The 21,457-nt window shown below is 40.9% G+C and overlaps 1 protein-coding gene and 1 non-coding gene across 14 annotated transcripts in view; both read right to left on the bottom strand.

Annotated features, from left to right (window-relative positions):
- The window catches only part of Trpm3 (transient receptor potential cation channel subfamily M member 3), a 536,247-nt gene that overhangs the window by 53,096 nt on the left and 461,694 nt on the right, over nucleotides 1–21,457 (bottom strand). For all 13 annotated transcript variants that reach the window (XM_058584013.1, XM_058584014.1, XM_058584015.1 and 10 more), the window contains 3 exons: nucleotides 16,085–16,213; nucleotides 10,818–11,069; nucleotides 3,393–3,567 (listed from right to left, as the gene is read on the bottom strand). In XM_058584013.1, coding sequence (XP_058439996.1) covers nucleotides 3,393–3,567; nucleotides 10,818–11,069; nucleotides 16,085–16,213 — 556 coding nt within the window. The remainder of the gene's footprint in view (nucleotides 1–3,392; nucleotides 3,568–10,817; nucleotides 11,070–16,084; nucleotides 16,214–21,457) is intronic.
- Trnav-cac (transfer RNA valine (anticodon CAC)) lies at nucleotides 5,149–5,220 on the bottom strand. Its single transcript has one exon. It is a non-coding gene; the product is annotated as a tRNA-Val (tRNA).

The following is a 21,457-nucleotide window of genomic DNA, read 5'->3' as shown; positions in this document are numbered from 1 at the left end:
ATTTGGGGCTATTTAAAAAAATAAAAAAACAATAAAAAAAACACAAAAAACAAATACTAACCAACCAAACAGTAGCAAGTTCAATTCCCATGAGTTATTGTGATTATTATTATGATCATTGTGGTTCTGGAGCACGTTACCATTGAGCTATATCCCCAGTCCTTTTAATTTTATTTTAAGACAGGGTGTCACTAAGTTTCTCAGGATGGTCTTGAACTTGCAATCCTCCTGTCTCAGCCTCATGAGTTGCTGGGATTACAGGTGTGCACTACCATGCCTGGCAAACCCCGTGAGTTAAATCAGAGTGTTAGGCATAGTTTCCAGGGTAAAGTAAACCATCACAGCCCCTTCCCCAGATTCATTATCTTCTTCCAGCCATGTTCTTCCACTCCTCTCTGCTTTCAACACCAAAGAAAATGTTTTAACTTCCACGGATAACTTAGATTAAGCCTGGACTATCATTTGTCGGAGGTGAAAAACACCTTAAGTTATTTGGTGATTTTATGTGACTCCATTTTTTTCTTTTGATTTTAATTTTTAAGCACATTTGGAAAGTAACCTTTCAAATCTAATTCTAGTATCTTTGGCATTATTGGTAGTTCTGTGTTTAGAGCAAATGACAAGAAAAAAGATTAAATGCATATAAAAAAATTCTCACTTAGGTAATATTGCCTCCCAGAAGTGAGGAACATTTAAGCTGTCCTCTATTCTGAGGTATATAATTGATGTTAATGACCCATCCCAAGGATCCCATTGAACATCCCCATATATCTACCCAATAAAGAAAGATCATTTCCCAAACATGAAATGGGTTCAGCAATTTTGAAGTCAAAAATCAACAAGATTTAGATATAGAGCACGTGCATCACGTTTGGAATGAGTTGCCTGAGGTGTGTTTGAATGAGCAGCACTTGGAGAGGCCCACACAGGGTACATCCACAGGATGGGATTGGCAGACCCTGCACAGGGCTGTGGGTCCAGGTGGACATGAGATCCGATCAGCCTGAATACATGCTTCACACACCAACCTGGACACGGCACAGAGAAGAGGCAGACACTGTGGGGCGGCAGAAATGATCTGTACCTTTCTCAAACAGCTTAGTACTTGGGTCTCTTGGGCGATTCTGAACAACCAAGTGGGGTAGTCATGCAATCCTCATTGAGCCCACCTGGTGCCATAGCATGAATAGCAAATCATTTTAGAGGACACGGATGTTCAGTGACTTTCGCCAAACAGAGTGACAGATTTGGGGGCAGCCTTCTGTATCCATTTGAGAAAGGACGAATATACATTAGCACTCTAGACAGAAAACTGGCTGATTTAGCTTAGAACAGTGGCTACTGCTGTAGCCAATTTCAGAACGTCACAAAGGGAGGTAAGTGGTAGGGGGAAGGGCATTACCAAGGTTGCATCCATCCAAGGCTGGGTCAGTTACAGATGGGGATTTGGGGTAGAAATTTATTCTCACACACGTAGAGCACCACAGATCTAATTCACAGTGTGGGGAATCTATTTTCATACTTCATTCACACAAAACACCTCTCTTCCATCTCCGGGGACTGGGGTTTTCAAGTTCTAAACTACAATCAGCCCTTCTTTTAAAATAGCAATAAAAAATCCTCTTATTCAGCCAGATGGTGGTGTTTGTTGCACTAGGCTGGGTTCATAGTACAACATCAATAAATGGCCACTTGTAGAGGGACAGACAGAATCCCATTTATAAAATATATCTACACCTCCCTGCTTCTCCCATCCTTCATTGTCAAACAAACCCATGGGAGCTTCATCTCATTTTGGGGAAGAAATGACAACTAGAAAAGGCTAAAATAGCATAACTAAGTGGAAAAGCAATTTCTAGGGGGGAAAAACATACTTAATCTCCAAGGATGATGATTACAGGTGGGCTTTTTAAGAGTTTTCCTCTAGGGACCATTGGAAAGGAGGCTCTCAAGGATTGTCTCCACTCGCTGGGAAGGTGCCCTGGCAGAAGCCTGGACATTGTCAACCAATTATAACTGGGGGATGGAGTTAAGATTCTTTCTCAGTGAGTTGGCTAAGTCTCATACACAAATATTTGTTCCAATTAGGTGTTCCAAAAAGCCTCGTCTGCCTCCGATAACGCATTTGGAGAGGGAAGCGGTATTTGTTCAAAATCCATCATGAGGGGGAAAATGACGTGCTGGTGTGTTCTGTTGCCAGTGTATACTTGCTCTTCCCAGGACTGGAGGAATCACTCCTGAGTGCTTTGTCTGTGTGTTGCTGGTTTGGCCTGATCTGAGATGGGCAAGGGGACTGGGATGCTGACTAATCTCTGCTCCTGCTTCTAATAAGCTATCCTACCTGGTTATGTAACCCTAATCCATGTCCACAGTCTGGGCTCAGATGGTTGGCCTGTCAGCAAAAACTGTCTAAAAAACGTTAATTCGACAGTGTTGGAGGGATGTTATTTCCAGAGCTAAACTCCTCAGGGAAAATGAGAGATAGCTGCTTCTGGGATTCAACTCCACTGAACTAAAAGATTTTCTCTTTCCTGATGCTTTCTTCCCCAGTAATTTCCCAGTGCCTGGTGCACCCTGACATTTGGTCCAAATAAAATCTTGGAACAGACTCTTAGGCTACAACTATCTTCAAACTCCATACAAAAGGAGTGTTTACTATGGAGAATCAGTATTTTTAACGCTTGAAACATTGGGAGCCTGCTTGTGCTGGGTCCTCACACTGAATCACTTCATGATACTGATACTATTTTTTTTTCTGGCATTTATAGCAAGCAGCTCAGCTTATGACCTAAGGCATTTTCCATACTTCCAGGCAATGAATACTAACTTCCTATGAGTCTCAAAAGCACATAATTTAAGACAGTGGGAAAGGGAATTGGAGAATATTTTCCAGTGCAAGGGAAACACCATACAGATGTTTGCCCTTACCCTTGAATTCTGATGACAAAATTGAGAATTGTTTATTTGGTCTGAAGTCAAACTCAAGGACTTAATTTTTTTAAAAGACTGAGGGTTAAGTGTTGGGTTAGGAGTGGGGAGTTGTGACATAATATATTCATGATACCAAAACATCCAACACATGGCCCTTGGATTTTGAATCACAAAAACAAAAATTTAGATCTTTTTAAATGATTCATTTTTGGATCCAATTTGGTATACCAGATGTCAATTTGTGAGACAGAAAGACATACCTGAAAATACACCTAAGGACTACTTTGCTAAAATTGTATATTCACCTTCTGTAATTTTTTTTTCCACAAGGATAACAAGCTAGGAATCGGTCCTCTATCTTGAGCCATTTATTGAGAACAAATAGATGAACTTGGAAGAGACACAACCCAATTGAAGTTAAATACCTGACTTTGGTGTATGAGAATCATAAACTTGCTTACGGTCTATCTGGTCTGCAAACACTTCCCCATAAATCATCCAGTAGGGCATGTAGAAGATGTTCTTGGCCAGTTTCCATGATGGCTCCTCATTGGGAAAGAGGATGGCTTGCCTGGCGACTCCAAAGCTCATCAGTACCACCAGCATAATGATGACAAAGTACATCATGTCTATCATCTGGAAGAGTGGAGAAGCAGAGGGAAAAACACAAGAAAACCCATGTGATTGAATGCTTTAGTGAATGCTGATGTTGAGGAACATCTGTGAAGGAAAGTCACTTTCTAACTGCTGATAAGGGATGTTTTGATAGGGAATTCTGTCCATATAGGAGGACAGCTGGCCTATTGAGTCCCATGTCCACAGAATCTTTTTTTTTTTTTTTTTTTGGTGGTGCTGGGGATGGAACCCAGGGCCTTATGCATGCAAACCAAGGACTCTACCAACTGAGCACTTACAGAATCTTATCAGTAACTCAAAAAACATTTTTTTTTTAAAAAAAGTACACACCAAATGAAGTCCCTTTGCTTTTCATTGCTTTCTCTGGGACATAGTCAAGTCTAGGCAAGGGAGTCATAGTCGCATCACAAAGGATGTGACATCCACACGAACTTTTTCTCTGCTTTTGGGGGTTGGTGTTGGTAGTGGGGATGGTCTCTTTGGGGCTCTTCTTGGTAGAACTGTAATTGAGATAGTTGAACTATTTCAAGAACTTGTACAATGTAGTAAATTCCCTTTCTCATTTTGAAAAGCTGACAAAGAATTGGAAAGCTCAATAAAATAATTTCTTGTAAATAAAGCCAGTTCTATCATCTTCTTGTGACCACATTCCATTGTTTGTCTAGCACAAACCAGTCTCTCAGAGAACTAGTCTTCCTATACTCCTCCTGCAGGTATCTTATTAGTTATGGATGTTGTTTTCCTAGCATTAGAACCAGGTGGCCTAATGACCTGCACCTGTACCTACTGCTGAACTGATGCATTTTCTCTTTGATATGTTTATAAAATCCTTCTACTGAATTTTAGTACAACGTTGTCTCTTATTCCTCTTCCTTCCTTATTTATTACTGTGATATATGTTATTTGGGATTTGATTCTCAAATGCCAAATTGCTTTCCTTTTATTACCCAAAATAGATGAGGATGCAATGACTATTGATTTTGCCAGGCCAGAACTCATTACCTCCTTCTTTTAGAAAAGTTTCCACCCTTTTGTTTCCCAGGAGAGGTTAATGAAAACACTTCACCCCCTGGCAATGGTGATGGGAGATGGGAAGTGGGTCCTACACAGAGAAGCCAACCAATCCTCGCCCCCCCCCTTTTGGTTCTGAGGATTGAACCCAGGGCCTAATGCATGCTAGGCAAATGCTCTACCATTGAGCTATACTCTCTACTCCCTAGATGAATTTGAAAACTTTTGTTTTGAAAGAGTATATTCCTTGATACATGTCGCTGAAATTCAAACATTCCTGTATGCCTTAGGACATTGGGGTCTCAATATATTTTAGATCAATTAATCAACTTCCAAGGCAACTTCAAAAGCCATTTCTCACTTTGAAACAAAATACAAATCCCTCCAATTTTTAAAAAATATTTACTTTTCAGTTGTAGTTAGACACAATACCTTTATTTCACTTATTTTATTTTTTTTTCAAATTTTCTAGTAATTTTTCTTTTTATAACATGTTCTTTTTTTATTTTTTTATTTTTTTAAATTTTTTATTGTTGGTTGTTCATGGGAAAGGTCACTTATTTATTTTTTATATGGTGCTGAGGATCGAACCCAGGGTCTCGCACGTGTGAGGCGAGTGCTCTACCACTGAGCCACACCCCAGCCCCCAAATCCCTCCAAATTTGACATCCATTTTTATTTTTCATTATCCTCATAGATACATGCTAGCTAGTTATTCCTTCCACAATTTAATGGTCTCAGGACTCTTTGTGTGAGCAAGCTGGCTGTGTTGAAATCATTTTATAGGAAATCTGGATCTGTTTTTCATCTATTCTCTCTATTTTGTAAAATTCTTTCATCACTTATTTACGAGAAGTTCTATCAATAAAAAAGCACACATGAGTCCTTTGTATTATGTTTATTTACATTAATTAAAAAATGGGTGGGAGAGGCCGGTATGCACTCATGAGATTTAGGAACTTGTTTGACCCAAGAAAATTCAGCCAGTAAATACAGAAACCATACTAATTTAATTTCTCACCATTGTTTTCACTCAGATTGGTTCTGATATCTCTCCAGAGGGTCAAAATAACCAAAAAGCAGACATATTCTTCTCAACTGCTTAGCTTTGTATAGTTGAAAGTCTTTACTTCCATACAAATATAAAAATCTGAGCACTATTAATGAGAACAGGGGATGACTCCTTGTGTTTGTAAAGCTAAATCATTCACTCACTTCAATGTTAAGATTTTGCACTATTTTTAGAAATACCTTTCAGCGTGCTCAACACAGGAGAGTATGTACTCTAGTGATTCTGCACATTTTCTCAGGTGACAGACAACCTGGGTTTTCACCTGGGCTTTACTAGCAAAAAAAAGCTAAGTGGAAAAAAATACAAGAAAAAAGTTAAAGATGACTCCAGGAAAAGAAAATAAAAGATTTCTGAACATTTCCCTGACCATTAAAAAAAAATGGAAAAGAAGAAGAAAAGAAAAACAAAAAGGATTGCTAAGTGGCCTGGGGCAAGTTGCTTAATCTTATTATTATTTTTTTATTTTTAAAATGGGGACAGTAATAACATCAAAAATGCATATTATTGTTATAAGAATTAAATGTGATAACATGTGAACACTTAATATGGTGAGTTCTCAATTGCTGTTAATGGATTATTATTAGAGGTGGAAGGAGGTCAGGTGTTGGAATCAGGAGCTAAAATCCTGCCGCTGTCTTTGCTACATCTCAGTTTATTGTATTGCTAAATGAAGATACTAAGACCTATTTCTTGGGGTGTAATGATGAAGACATGTCTCATGTATCTGGCACATAGTAAAGGGTAGTTGCTGATGCTGTTTTTGTTCTGCATTATATAAGTGAGCTGAGACTTGGCTTAGAGACTTGTCTTGATAAATGGATTATGAAGGCAAGGGGTTAGGATTTCAAGCAATCCTGACCTGCAGATCAAATGGGATTTTACTGGAGAAGTGGGTTTCCATGTTAGCACTTGGAACACTGGATTCTTCTGCAATGCAAAGGGACACAGAACCAATTTCAAAATAGTCCTCCTGTGTCCAGGAATCTCAGTGATGTCTGTCTCTAGACTTCAGGGCACAGTGAGTACCTGACTGTTCAATACTGAAACGAGTCTCTCTAATGTTGAGGGGCTTTCTGTGTAAACACATCTGGGAATATTTTGTTCCACTTCCAGCCTGGCAGCCCATCTGGCTCCCTCATAAATTCTACAGACGTATTTTATCTACCTTCTGGATCAATGACTCAATTATTGAACTAATTATCTTAAAATTTCCATAGAAGAGAAGCAAAGTCCTTAAATATTCTCATTTTTCTACCTATTCTTGACTGACAAATGAAGTCATTCATAAGTTAGGAGGTAGAGAAAACGCAGTACATTCCTCTTGCTCAATCCTTAGTAAGATTTCATTCTAGTCAAAACTGGGGATAATTATGCCATTATTAAAATGACAGATGTGGATTTTAACATAAGCTTGCTGTATTAGTGTAACTTCAGTTATTTCAAGTGTTTAAACGCCACCTAGATTCTTAAAAGAATTATATTTGGTCAGTTTGGGTTTTTGCAATTTTTAATTGTTAATATAAGGTGACCATCAGAAAACCAACCAATCAGACTAAATACCCCCACCCCTAGTGCTGTAGTTCTCAGCAGAGGGTAATTTTTGTCCCTCAGGAGACACTCAGCAATGTTTGGAGACAGTTTTGTCAGAACTCTGTGTGTTGGCATCTAATGAGCAGAGGCCACAGCATTGAACAACCTGTAATATATAGGATGGTGCCTCAAACAAAGAATTACCTAGCCCAGAGTATCAAGAGTGTCAAGGTGGAGAAAGCTTAATGTTTTATAGCTGTTAGAGTTCTTCACTGTCATTGGGCCAAGGAACAATTCATTTGAGAATTTCATAAAAGTTTGTCAAGAAAATTCACCTACTACTCATACATAAATTGGGGGAAGGATCCATAGACTGCTCTACTAAGCCCCAACTATAGAATCTGTCCTTAGACAGATATTCTCACCAAAATCTCAAATTCATCATTAAAGTACAAAAAAAAAAAAAGACAACATACCAGGTAGAATAACAGAGTAATATACATATTTTTTTCCTAGCCAAAAAATACTCAATTGAGTTGGGGTTCAGTTTTGAGTGAGTAACTTCAGTTTGAGAATTCAAATTTTTCCTCTCTAGAATGGTTTGGTGATATGTGCCCTGTTATGGTTTGCATGTGGTGTCCCTCCAAAGCTCATGTGTGAGACTATGCAAGAAGGTTTGGAGGAGAATCTTTGAATTAATCCCTGATGGTATTAACTGAGCGGTAACTGGAGGCAGATGTGGTGTGGCTGGAGGAAGTGGTTAATTAGGGTGTGGCTATGGGGTATGTATTTTGTATCTAGAGAGTGGGTTCTCTTTCTTTCTGCTTCTTAATCACTATGATGTGATCTGCTTCCCTCTGTAACACACTCTGCTATGATGGTCAGCCTCATCTTGAGCCCCAAGAAATGGAACCACACTTCTATGACTGAGACCTCTGAAATCATGAGTCCTCAAATAAACCTTTCCTCCTCTACAATTGTTCTGGTTGGATTCTTTAGTCACAGCAGCAAAAAGCTGACTAAAACATACTTTGAATATGGCTGATATTACAAATACCAACCTTCTGTATCAAAAGGTTAAATTTATAGCAGAATAATCATGCTTACTGATATTTCCTTTTTACATTGTACTTTAAAAACGCAATATAAACATAATGATAGCAGATACAATTTATCAACCACTAAACCATGAGCCAGACATGGATGGCCACTTAACGTACTTCTAATGATCCACAACAAACCTACAAGATGCACTTTCATTATTCATTACTACTTGAAAAATGAGTAAACTGAATCTCAAAGAGGTTAAGTACATTGCTTAAGGTCTTCTACTCAATTCATTGTGAATTCAAATTCTTGCAAGAGTTTGTAAGTGATTTTTGTAGGAAGATTTTGTATGTAAGATTCATTTTAGTAGTCACACACCCAGATGTTTGATAAATATTGAGTTGGCAATGATGTATATAGTAAAACTATATATAGTGAAAAAAATTATATATAGTAAAACTATATATAATGATGTATATAGTAAAACTTGAGTTTTTGAAGAAGGATATCTATTGAAAAAGTATAGCTATTAGCCGGGCATGGTAGCACTCACCTGTAATCCTAGCAATTCAGGAAGCTGAGGCAGGAGGATGGCAATTTTGAGGCCAGCCTGGGCAATTTAGCGAGACTTTGACCCAAAATAAAAAGTAAAAAGTTCTGGGGATGTAGCTCAGTAATAAAGCACCCCCTTCTGGGTTGAAACCCCGTACCCCCTCTCTCACACACAGAGAAAGAATGAAAAAGAAACAGACCTCTATTGACCACTTGTTGGTTTCAATATCTCATACAATAAAAATGCAGATTATTAATAAAGAGGTTTCTCATTAAGAGGTGTTCACATAGGTAGGATGGATGTACTTAGCTTTCCCAAATAGGTCCTACAAAGGGGATATACAGAAGAAGTGGGAGATCTGATAAAATGCCTAGTGTTTGGGATTCAGGATCTGACTCTTTGTCTAGGGAGTGTGGGGAAGGAGTCAATTTACTCATGCACTCCCTGATTTTTGTCAGTGCTGTCCTCTAGGGCTCAGTTTTTATGGAAAAAGACTAAAAGCTGGTGTGTGGTTAAGAAATATGGGATAAAGTCCTTGGCCATTTATGAGGAAGCATATTACTTTGTTCTGCTAGGGATTCTATGTTAAAGATTTAGGTGCAGCATTTTGGAGCTTCCCCGCCCCCCCAGTACTGGTAATTGATTCAGGGGCACTCAAACACTGTGCCACATTCCCAGCCCTATTTTGCATTTTATTTAGAGACAGAGTCTCACTGAGTTACTTAGCCTTGCTGAGGCTGGCTTTGAACTCTCGATCCTGCTGCCTCAGCCTCCTGAACCACTGGGACCATAGATGTGTGCCAGAGTGCCCAGTTTTGTTTTTTGTTTTTTTTTAAACAGACATTATTTCCTAGCAGTGTAAGAATACACACAACGTATGATCTTCAATTCAAAATTCAAACTCAACTGAACTCAACTCAAACACACACTGTTTTTCTTCCATTTATGTAGCGAAATGAATCTTTCTATAACTTTTTTTTAAAGCATCTTTAAAAAAAAATCTTTAAAAATCTGTTAAAAATTTGTGACTCAGCTACAACATAACTTTCATGTGAATGCTTTTCTGACCTATATTCTTTTTGTACTTTATACACATCTACCACAACATCCTCACACTGTGTATTAATTACTTTCTTTCTTTCTCTCAATGTTTATTTCATAGAAAGAATCTCTTTGTACATTCAAATCCTAGGCTGGTACCTGGCACAAAATAGATCATCTTTGTATATTCTGTAGTTTGCAAATGGCTAATAATTAAATTCCCCAGTTTTTGTATACAGATGTAGTCAAACTCCCAAACACTTAACGGGAATTTAAAAAATAAAACACCCAGCCAAACTTGGTGGTACATGACTGTAATCCCAGTGACTCAGGAGGCTGAGGCAAGAGAATCACAAGTTTGAGGCCAGCCTAGGCAAGTTAATAAGACCCTGTCTCAAAATAAAAAATAAAAAGAGTTGGGAATGTAACTTCGTGGTAGACCACTTCTGGGTTCATTCCCCAGTATGAGTGGGGCGTGGGGGGGATAAAGTAAAACACCCCTGGAGCTATCTCTTGCAGACTTTGATAGCAGGTCCAAATAAATTATAGTCCTCCTCCTATTATTATAACTCTTCCTCTGAGAACTTAAAACATGGAATTAGAGAGCCCTCCTTTGTGGTGAGCTGCTCTGAATGACCACGTCTTCCAGTCCTGAAGCACGAGGCTTTGAACAATCACTACATTTCGTGGTGACTTGGGTGTTGTCCCAGCTCAGATAGCAAGGCGCGTCTTCAGGTGCAGGCGTCACCCAAGGGGATTGAGCTACACTCACCTATTCCTTTGTAATCCTTCTCCTTGCCTCATTTGAATGGCTTCTTCCCAATAAAATGTTCAGCTCCTCTCTTCTCTCTCTTTCCACGGACCCCTAAGGTCAGAGGAGCCATCATAGGACCCAAAGAAAAAGGTATTTCTCTGTCTCTGTGTGATCACTGCGTGCCAGCCCAGTTCACCTGGGGTGACCCTGAGTGTTTAATTGTGGAATGTGACACTGCTTACCATTTTTCCAATCATCATTACATATGGGCCCAGATACTTGTTCACTCCGAAGATGTCTAGTAAACGGATGTACCAATAAATGATGTTCACGCAATAGATAACTCTCCCATCACTCCTGAAGGGCTGGTCTTGAAGACGAAGGATCATTCCAACAGAGAACAGAAGGATGGCTATGAGGTCTGTGACATTCCAGTACTCCTGCAGCCACACCTTCACTTTCTGCAGCAACTTGCCTGGCTCTGACATCAGAATCTACAAGGCAAGAGAGAGAGAGAGAGTGGAGTTAAAGTGTGGTTTGTGTCTATATTTCAAGCCCAGTTGGAATGTGCTTGGTTTGTTAGCTAATATCAGTAGCCCCCCCACCATCTGTGTCTACTTGAATGCTTGCATGCTAGCAATATACAACTGAGCTAAGCTTAGGTGATCCAAATGCAAATGGTCTAGAAGCAGATATAAGCAATAAGTTTGATCCTTTGGGGGTTTTGCTATAACATTGTTTTTCTTAGTATGCTACAAATCTTTTGCAAAATCTTCCTCCACTTTAGTAAACAGCTCCGCCATATTGAATTACTCAGGCCACTCCCTCAGGAACACTCCTTAACTCCTCCCTCGAATCAACCAGTCCTATCACTTCTAAGCACAACCTGACCATCCACTTCTCACTACCTCCATTTCCCATTATATCTAAGTCCCATTACCTCTCACACATGATTGTGGCAAGCTTCTAACTGGCATCCCTGTTGTCATTATTGCCTACCAGACTGGAATCCGTTCTCTGATCTTCAAAAACCTAAGCTGTGATCTGAATGGTGATTACAGAATGGATTGTTTGTGTAGGCAAAAAACTCATCAAGCTGCATCTTTAGTATTTGTTACGGGTTAATTAGTCCTCATTTTTTAAAAAGGAGAGACTTGAGAAACAAATGAACAACAACAGAAACTAAAGCAAATTATGATAGATGCATACTTAAAATTTTTGATGGCTTCCATTACATTAGAGAAAATCCCAAACTCCTTATTGTGGCCTCATTTCATGTCCCGTCACATGCTCCCTTCCTTTGTACCCTGCATCCACATTGGCCTGCTCTTAAGCACAGAAATTCCATCCCATGTTCAGGACATTGTGCTTATCCCTTCTGTTGGGCATTTCTTCTCCCAGAATGTTACATATTTGTCTCTTCTTCATCCTCAATGTCTCTCCTTGATGTCCTCTACTTAGGAAGGCTTTTTTTTTTTTTTGACCATTTTAGCTGCAGTAGCTTCCATGTCTCCAAGTCACTCTCTAATATATTGCCCTATTGAATTTTTGAAGTCTTTCTCACTATAAAATTATCTTCTCTGTACATGTATATGTACGTTTATATGAATATGTGTATGCCCATCCATCCATCCATCCATCCATCCTTCCTTCCTTCCTTCCCTCTTCACTAGATTGTGAACTCTGGGAGCAGAGCCTTTGTATTCCAGGCCTGTTACATAATAGACACTCAATAAATATTTGTCAATAGACGTTGCGTTGGTACCTGGCAGCAATTCTCCTGTCTTTTACACATTTGAGTTGCGGGGTGGAACTCTCGATTTACTTTAAGCCAAGAGAGACTACCACACGTGGGCTCTAGGAAATGTCAATCTCATGATTCTCTTATGTTTACTACTAAGGTTTCCAACTCTTCACCATGACCGACCCTTTCTCTCACTCAGGATGTCTCAAAGAAGAGGAGAAAAAAGACTGGGGACAGTCATTTCTCTGGTTATTATTGATTATTTCAAATAATCAGCTGTTATTTGATTGAATCCTCATATCCACTATAATGGTTTACCCTGGTCTGAAATACTAAGAAGGGGAAGTTTAGTAAATCAAGGCTTGGGTTTGGAAGGCTGAGCAAGATATCAAGAATCACCTGGTAGCCTTGTTCTTCATCCTCTACAGTGTTTCTCCTCTGACCTCTAGCCCAGGGTTTCTTGAATTTCAGTGTGCATCAAAATCATATTCAAGGCTGGTTAAAACACAGATGGCTGGCTCCACCTTCAAGTTCCTGCTGAAGCAGACCTGGGGTGGGCCAGAGGATCTTCCTTTCTAACATGTCTCTGAGAGCCACTGTTGTACCCATCAGGAGTGTTGCCATTGTCCTGGTTGTTTCTCACTCTTGGCCCCATCTCAACCCATCTCTCTCTCTCTCTCTCTCTCTCTCTCTCTCTCTCTCTCTCTCTGTGTGTGTGTGTGTGTGTGTGTGAGAAGAAGAGGAAGAGGGAGGGAGGATGGGCAAAACCCTGGAGCTTTTCTAACCTTTTGTTCAAACTGTTAAACACAGAGTTATATAGTAAAATTTTTAAATAGTGAAAACATTTTTTTTTGTGGTGTCCCACAACATTAAGAAAAGAGATAAAAGCAAAATAGCTTGGGGTGAAGCAGAAGTAAAAGATCAAGGGTCAAGATTCAGGAATCTCCCCCCAACCCCAAGGACCTTCCTTAGCATCCTGGGACCCTGCAGAGGAAAGAGTCTTGAGATGGTGTGACAGTTTTCAGTCCTAGCCCTCTTTTCCAGCTGTGGATTAAAAAAAAAATTGCTTACGACCCTGAGCCTTGGTTCCCAGACGTGTAAAGTGGGGATGTCATCATAACTGTGCCATTGACCTCACAGAGTTGGGGGGAGGAGGACCGGAATGAGATAACGTCTACAAAGCCATGCTGTAAACAGTGCCACTCTGTTAAGGGATTACCATGGCTTGCCTGGTGACTACTGGCAGAAGTATGTGGTGCTGGGAACGGGAAGGCAGCATGTGAAACCACAGAGCTGTCCTTGTTTATCCCTTGGGAGGCACGGAAGTGCAAACTTTTCCATGTTTCCAGGATCTTGCGTCTGAGCTCCTCAGGCGGGTGTCTAGCGGGGGGTCTTCTTCCCCTTGGTAGTGGAGAATCTCTTGATGGAGTTCAGGGCAGGGACACAGGGTGAGGGGTAACCTCACCAGGCCACAGAGAGAAAGGTCAGACACTAAGACAGTCACTGCCTGGCTCCCCACAGCTTCCTCAGGAGCCAAGACTCTTCCTCTGACCCCCTCCTGACCCAGCTGGGAAGCCCTGCCCTCCTGCCATGACATGCTGCCTGGGGAGAGAGAGAGAGAGCTAGGCCCGGAAGGTCCTGGCAGCTGGCCGGCTTGGCAGTCTCCACCAGAACAGTCCATGGAGTACAGACTGCTCCCTGTCTTCTTCCAGCCTAGTCCCTGGAGAGACTCCAATCTCCAGGCTCCAGTCTCTCCCTCTTCTGCTTGTTGTGGGGAAGGAATATGCGTTAAGTTGCAAGAACGCCAGCTGGCACTGCACAGCCACTGGGTCCCCCGAAGTGGCAGCCCAGTTCTCAGAGCCACACAGAAACCAGAGCAAACTTATGCTGCTCTTAGTTGAAAAGGCAAATCCACAACCTCCGTCCAGAAGCAGAAGGCTCTGTGAACTGGGGGACCTCAGTGTAGACAACCAGCTAGAACAAGACAGGGTACTCCATTGCTTTTGTTTGTTTTTAACTTAATCCAGTCATATTTAATGGGGCTAATATACCTTGTCCTAAGTTCTTGGGATGGAGACATTTTAGTTAGAATTAAAATATCTCCCAGTTTAAAAACCCAAGAGAAAGCCTCTGAATACCAAGAAAAAAATTTTTTATGATTCCAATACAAATGCATCTAATAGACACCGCATGTTTTCTCTGGAGGAGAACATTCTTGAGCTGGAATTCAAGAAGGCAAGTCCTTCTGAACCTCTTTTGGTGAGAAAAATCAGGGTGGATATGTGGATTGTAGGAATCCTTTTTTCGATGAGGTCCATCCATCCCCTGAAGTACAGCAACCAGGATTGTTCCTGAGCTCTTGGAGGTGTGGTGGATGTGACAAGAGCATTGCCTCCAGAACACACCCCTCTGGGCCCTGCAGTTCCAAGGAAAGTGCAGATGAGATGAGCCTGTATCCCCTCACAAGCCTGCCTTTTCTGTGGCTTCCTCTGGTGAAACAGGAGTTTGTTGAACAGGGCTGCAGAGCCCTCTTGTGGACTTTTGCTTGACCACATTCATTCTGGAAGAAGCATTTGGAATCTAGAGCTTTATTTATTTATTAATTAATGAAGTATATTATTTTTTAGAGCAGCAAAATCTGCAGCATGGTACAGAGATTTCTCATGGACTTCCTGCCCCCCCACACACATAGCTTCCTCTACTATCAACACCCCCCGCCAGAGTAGAGCATGAGCTATCACAGATGAACGGAGAGCAACACATCACATCGCTCAGGGTCTAGCCTTTCCACTAGGGCTCGCTCTTGGTGTTGTACATTCTATGGGTTTGGACCAATGTGTACTGACATACATCCACCACAACAGTATCATATAGAGTATTTTCACTGTTCTTAACAGCCTGTGTGCTTCACTTATTTATCCCCCTCCTTGCAACCCCTGGAAACCACTGATGTTTTTATTGGCTCCACTGTTTTGTCTTTTCCAGAATATCATGTATTTGGAAGCAGGTAGCCTTTTTTTCCCCACTTAGTAACATGCATCTAAGTTTCCTCCATGTTTTCTCATCTCATTTTTTTTTTTTGTAGCATCCATTGTCTGGGAGGTTGTCTTGAGTCCAAACAAATCATATAAGGGTGGCATTTCAATAGCTCTTTTAGGTCATAAGGATGAGGGGATAAAAGAGGAACCCCATAGCCTCAACCTGAAGGACCAAAACCGTGTTCAGTTGGCCTTAGTGATTGATCCCTAGGGCTGGTGGAAAGGCTAGTGCCCAGCAGGCTCATGACAAATGTTGACAAGGAGTCAACTAGAGAATAAATTAAATAAATGAACGAGAGCAGACCCCCTGCTAGAGCTGCTGAAGGACGTTTGCAGAAATGACATTGGTATTGGTGGACTGTGTCCAAAGAGACCCAAAGTAAGAGATTGAAATGGGAATTAAAAATAGCCAAATATGAAAAGTTATGTTTATAGGGATAAGTAAAGAGAGGTGTAAATGATGTGGAAGACAACTGGAGGATTCCTTGGGACAAAAGGTTTGTGAGCAGAAAATAGACCATATCCAAAGCGGTCATGGAGTGACAACCCTGTGAACATCAGCCAGGGAAGCCTCCCCAGATTCGTCAAAGGTGGCAGGAAACAGCCTTCAAGGCATTAGAAAAGATAGATTCTGGCTTAATTTGGATCCCAAGCATCCCCTTCTCCCCTCCATCCACAAATATAAACACTCTCCTGCTCTTATGTTTTCTTTTATGAAAGCAGTTACCTCTCTCATCTTTTCTATTCCCAGGGTAAAAATATAGGAAATGACGATCCATTCCTGGGTTGAAGGCCAGCGCTCCATCTTCACTAACACGATATAGTTGAAGAGCATCAGGTATCCGATATATGCCAGCTGTAAGGAAATACAATACAGTGCTCTGGCTGCTGAGGCCCAGGAGCCCTGGACTCAGGCAAGGCCACTGCATGGCAGGACAGAACAAGGTCAGCAAACAGGACAGAGAATTCATGACAAAATGAAATTATAGGCTTTAAACTAGCAAAAGAACTTTTTAAAAAAAGCCTGTAGTATTTGAAATAACTTAATATGTAGTCTTCCTTCTGACCCTCTGTGTGTCTCTGGGCACACAGTATTGGTATGTATATGTCACCACGTATCATTTTGTTTTGCAATGACCTGATTTCTTATGTCTTCCTAGCAAAACAGGGAAACTTTGTGAGGATGGCTCTTGCTCAGGCTCAGATTTGAGATTCCTGGACTATTGCTGCACAGTGGATTTTTGCCTAACACTAGACAATTAAATAATGCCCATGAGAAGGAAAAGAAGACACACGTAATTCCTGCAAATTGGTCAAACCAACATGAAACTAGCCCGGACTTTACCTTAAGACTCCATTTCAGTTTTCTTCTAAGTGAGTGTTTTCCTTTTTTCTCATACTTTAAAGTGTTTGGCTTGTCAGTGAACTGGGAAGGTTTTTCCTGTTTTTCATTGTACTACCTTCCTGCCCTAGCCCAGTTGGAATATTTTGGTTTGTTTGTTTGTTTTTGAGACAGGGTCTTGCTATGTTGCTTAGGTTAGTCTTGAACTCCTGGGTTCAAGTGATCCTCCTGCTTTAGGCTCCAAGGTGGAACTGAAGGCATGTGCCACTGTGCCCAGCTGGAATATTCACTTTTGGTATCTACTTCTTTGAAACAAAGTGAGAGAAGACAACTCACAGAAAGGCATGGGTCTGTGCAGCCCACAGCGACTAGAGAGAGATTTCATCCTGAGGCTCTCACACTTTGAGGGGGAATTCTGATGTGACTGGCTCAATTGATGGATATCAGGAAAAACTCCTCAGGGTTCAAGTTGGTGCCTGTCACTAGAGGATTCAGCAATGTCAAGGTGCATGGAGTGACAGAGAGCTGGTGGGGGCCTTGCAAGAGAAAATTCACCCTAAGGGAAATGGCACAGAAGCAAAATCTTTTTCAGACAAGGCACTACTGGCCTCAGGGGCTGTGAGTAGAAACTCAAAGCTAGTTAATTCACATCACCTGCACTCTTCCAAGGCCACCGTATAGCAAAGAATACCACACTGTGTGGGCAAGAGGATTGCGGCCTCCAGAGTTCTGGGACATGGTGGGAGCTTGGAAGGTAGAGGAAGCTGCAGCCTGGTTGGGAGATATACTGGGGAACTGGAGAGATGCTGCCTTATCTACTGAAAGGGCCTCTTCTTTCCTTCCTTCTCTCTCTCTCTCTCTCTCTCTCTCTCTCTCTCTCTCTCTCTCTCTCTCTCATTTTGGTAAGTGAATAAATAGATTCTTAATATGAATCAAGGGTTTCTGATATCCTAATATATTTGCAGACAAAACTGGCATGTAATTTCCTCACCTCTTTGTGTGTGTGTGTGTGTGTGTGTGTGTGTTGCTGGGAATTGAACCCAGGCCTTTGAGCATACTAGGCAAGTGATCTACCATTGAGATACATGCCAGCCCCCACCCCACCCTACCCCTCCCTTCCATACCTTAAAGGAGAAAATTCGTCAGAGTTAAACAATATCATGAATAAAAGCAATGTCATCACCACAGACAGCCAGTTACACAGATGCCAAGTGTCCTCTGAGTTTTCTTTCCATCCAAGTGATTTGCTTTTCCTCTCCCACCCTGGGACTGTCATCTTTATTTGTGCCTAGGTCCCTACACCTTGACACCTTCAGGAACATTAACAAATTACAAAAATTTCTCAGGAAAGAGTTTTTTTTTTTTTTAAATCATGTAGGATGCTGTATTAGTTCAAGGGATGAGGTATGACTTAGTGATAGAGTGCTTGTCTAGCATATGAGAGGCCCTGGGCTCAATCCCCAGCACTGAAAAAAAAAAAAATAGTTCACAGTCTGACTTGGTTTGCATGATTTTGATTTACCATCATAACACATTGGCACTCACTCCACAGTTTCTGTGAGTATGTATTTTACACAATGCAAAGAAAGGAATTCAGTGGTTAAAATTCTATAATACACTCTTGGTGCCTTCTGACTTGAAATCACTCTCTCTTCCTGGTTGCTTCCTTCTCTTTATTGAATCAAGTTTTATTGATTCTCAGTGAAATGAATTTTGTTAACTGTCCTGGTTTCATCATTTTACCCAATTTCATATAAAACATTCTAAGGCATTATCTTTTCTTGACACTTGTAGGTCCACTTACGCAATGTACCCACTTCTACCAGAACTTCTGCAGCTTAATACTTAAATGACTTCACTAGTCCCGTATGTCCTCTGAAAATAGGGTTAGTGTGTCTGGTATAAGGAAGGTGGGCAGCAAAGTCACCGAGAGTTGGATTAAAATCCCAGCTCATGTTCTTCATCTTGTCTAAAAATCTAACCTGCCTACTCTCCAGGAAAGAGCCCTCCATGATAGCTCTGGGTGCCTATCATGTCCCCTGATCTGTGGCCACTGCACTCCTTGGATTTGAATCCTCTCTAGCTGGATACTTCAAATGGGCTCTCAACTCAGATAGGGTCTGGGAGCCAGATGGGTCCCTGCCTCCCTTCATCTTGGACTAGAAGAGGACCCAAGCTGCTCTCGGGAAATTGCGATCAAGTAGGGTTGTGGGGAAGTGAGATGTGTCCTCCCTTCCAGCACCTTGGGAGAGTAGGAAGGGAAGATTTTGAAATCATAGTGAGAAATACTTTTACAGAGAACCCAACCCAAAGCCAAAGAGACCTTTAATCTAAAGCTGAATTTTATTGTTAAGCATCCCTGGGGAATTAAAACACTGATACACCTCTCTCTGTCCACTTCCTTGAGGACTGGGCTTTGTCAACATGTGGACATAGATTCCTGGCAATTGTATAAACACAACTGGAAACAACTGGGGGATCCAATGTGATGGGTTTGCTGAGGCTAACTCCATCAGCCATGTAAGAAGAGCTGGAAGTTCAGGTCCCACCCTTCAAAGAGTTATCATCCCGCATGCTTTAAAGGATTTAGGCCAAGCAGTGGGTCCTGAGCTTCCCTAAGCATTAATGCACCTGTGACATTCACTAAACACAGCCTCTCAGGTTCCTGCCTGGAGGTTGATTTAGTGAGTCTATGATGGAGTGAGGAGTTGGCGTTTTTAACAAGATCTGTTCTCATCATGGATCTTTTAGAAATATGGGCTAAAAACTAACCGTTCTTTGTCTGGGCCAGTGGTTCTCAGTCCCTACTGACCATGACAATCACTTGGGAACTCTGCAATATCCCAGTGCCCAGGCTGTACCTCACACCAATGACGTCAAAGCTCTGGGAGTAGAGCCCAGGGGCCAGTGTGTTTTAAAAGCTCTCCAGGTGATTCGAATGTGAGGCCGAGGTAGGTGGTTGTAATTTAAAAGCAATCTTGGCTAACAATTGCCTGACATGAGTCAGTGGGGACTAGGGGGAGCACAAACTAAAGTTACTATAAAACTGAATGCAGATCAAGAAAGAGAAAAAGATGCCTTGGAAGGTAAGAGTGGTGAACATTCATATAAGTGATAGAAAATTCTTGACACAATTACTTCTACTGATTTCTTTTGTGTTCTAGATCAGGAGTTTGCAAGCTGTTTCTATAGAGTCCAATAGTTAATTGTAATGGCTTTACAAGTCAAGAGGCTTCTATCACCAGTAATCAACTTTATTGTTATAGCACAAGAGCAGCTAGGCTATAAAGGTAAATAAGTGACTTTGCTTGTGTTACAATAAATCTTTGTGGACACTGACATTTGAATTTCATATAACTTTCATGTGTTCAAAAATTTTATTTCAGCCCTTTAAAAAATGTTAAAAAAACAACAACAAAAACAAAACAAAACAGGGCCATGAGTGTAGCTCAGTTGCTAGCGTGTGCCAGGCTCTGGGTTCCATTCCCAGCACCATATAATAAATAAAGATGTAGAAGCAATTGTTAGCTTGCAGGCTCCAATAACAGGCAGTGGGCTGGATTTGGACCAAGGGCTGTAGCTTGCCAAGCCCTGTTCTACGTTGTGAAAATTGGTGAAGTATAATGTAAGAGCAAGGGCAGATATGTGTATGAGATGATAGTACAAATAATATCTTGATAAAATTGTATGGGTTAGGGAGAGTATTTAGAAAGCACCGGAAACATTGCCTCATACATAGTAAGTGCTCAACAAGTGATACTGTTATTAGTGCTGATGGATAGATGAATACAACGCTGATTGACACGTGTACATTGGGGTGTACATATGGTTCTTTCAGGTCCAGGCATCGTTCTAAGTACGACACCTACTTCAACACGCTGAATCTCCATTAAACTTTACAAGGTATAATATATATATATATATATATATATATATATATATATATATATATACACACACACACATATGTGTCTGTCTGTGTGTGTGTGTGTATATAAAATCCCCATCTTAAGGAAAGTGTGGACAGAATAGGAAAGTAACTTGTTTGACGTTACACAATACAAAGAGGCACAGATGGGATTCCCACCCAGGCTGTCTTACTCCAAGGTCCATGCTTGTCACCACTATGCTGTTTTCTGCAAGGTAAAAATAATGTAGATCTGTATAAAATGTAGAAATAGAAATATTTTTTGCATGCTTCCGTTGAGGGGGGTAGAATTTTTTTTTTCTTTTTAGTAGGCTATATTCTTCCATATTCTCTTTTCTTAACATTAATACATTTGAAGTTTTACTTTACTAAATATAAATGTAATATTTATATTTTCATAATCTCGGATCCTCTTTTGAGACCATACTTTAAAGTAGTGGTTCTCAGCTGATGGCTTTTTTTTTTTTAATCCCATAGGGGATGTTTGGCAACGTCTAGAAATATTTTGATTGTCATACTTGGAGGAAGAGTGCTATAGGCATCTGGTAGGTAGAGGCCAGGGATGCTGCTAAATATGCAACATGTCGGAGACAGCACCTTACGATAAAGACTTACCCTCCCCAAAGTGCTGATATTGCTGAGGTTGAGAGTCTCTGCTATACAGCCAGTGCTAGTTAGCACACAGGGCCACACAAAAAGCACCTCATCTAGACATTTGAGTCATCTCAGCCTCAGATTCAGATTATCTTGTTGCTGACTCAAAGGATTGCTCTGTAGCTGGTTATCAAAAAGGCTAAAAATACAGATGCACTCTCCTTTGTCTTTGCACA

The sequence above is a fragment of the Marmota monax genome, unplaced genomic scaffold (genome assembly GCF_021218885.2).
Source record: "Marmota monax isolate L192 unplaced genomic scaffold, Marmota_monax_Labrador192_F-V1.1 WCK01_AAM20220418_F8-fsc00059, whole genome shotgun sequence".
Taxonomy (NCBI): Eukaryota; Metazoa; Chordata; class Mammalia; order Rodentia; family Sciuridae; genus Marmota; species Marmota monax.
This window is presented reverse-complemented; position numbering and strand designations above follow the sequence as displayed.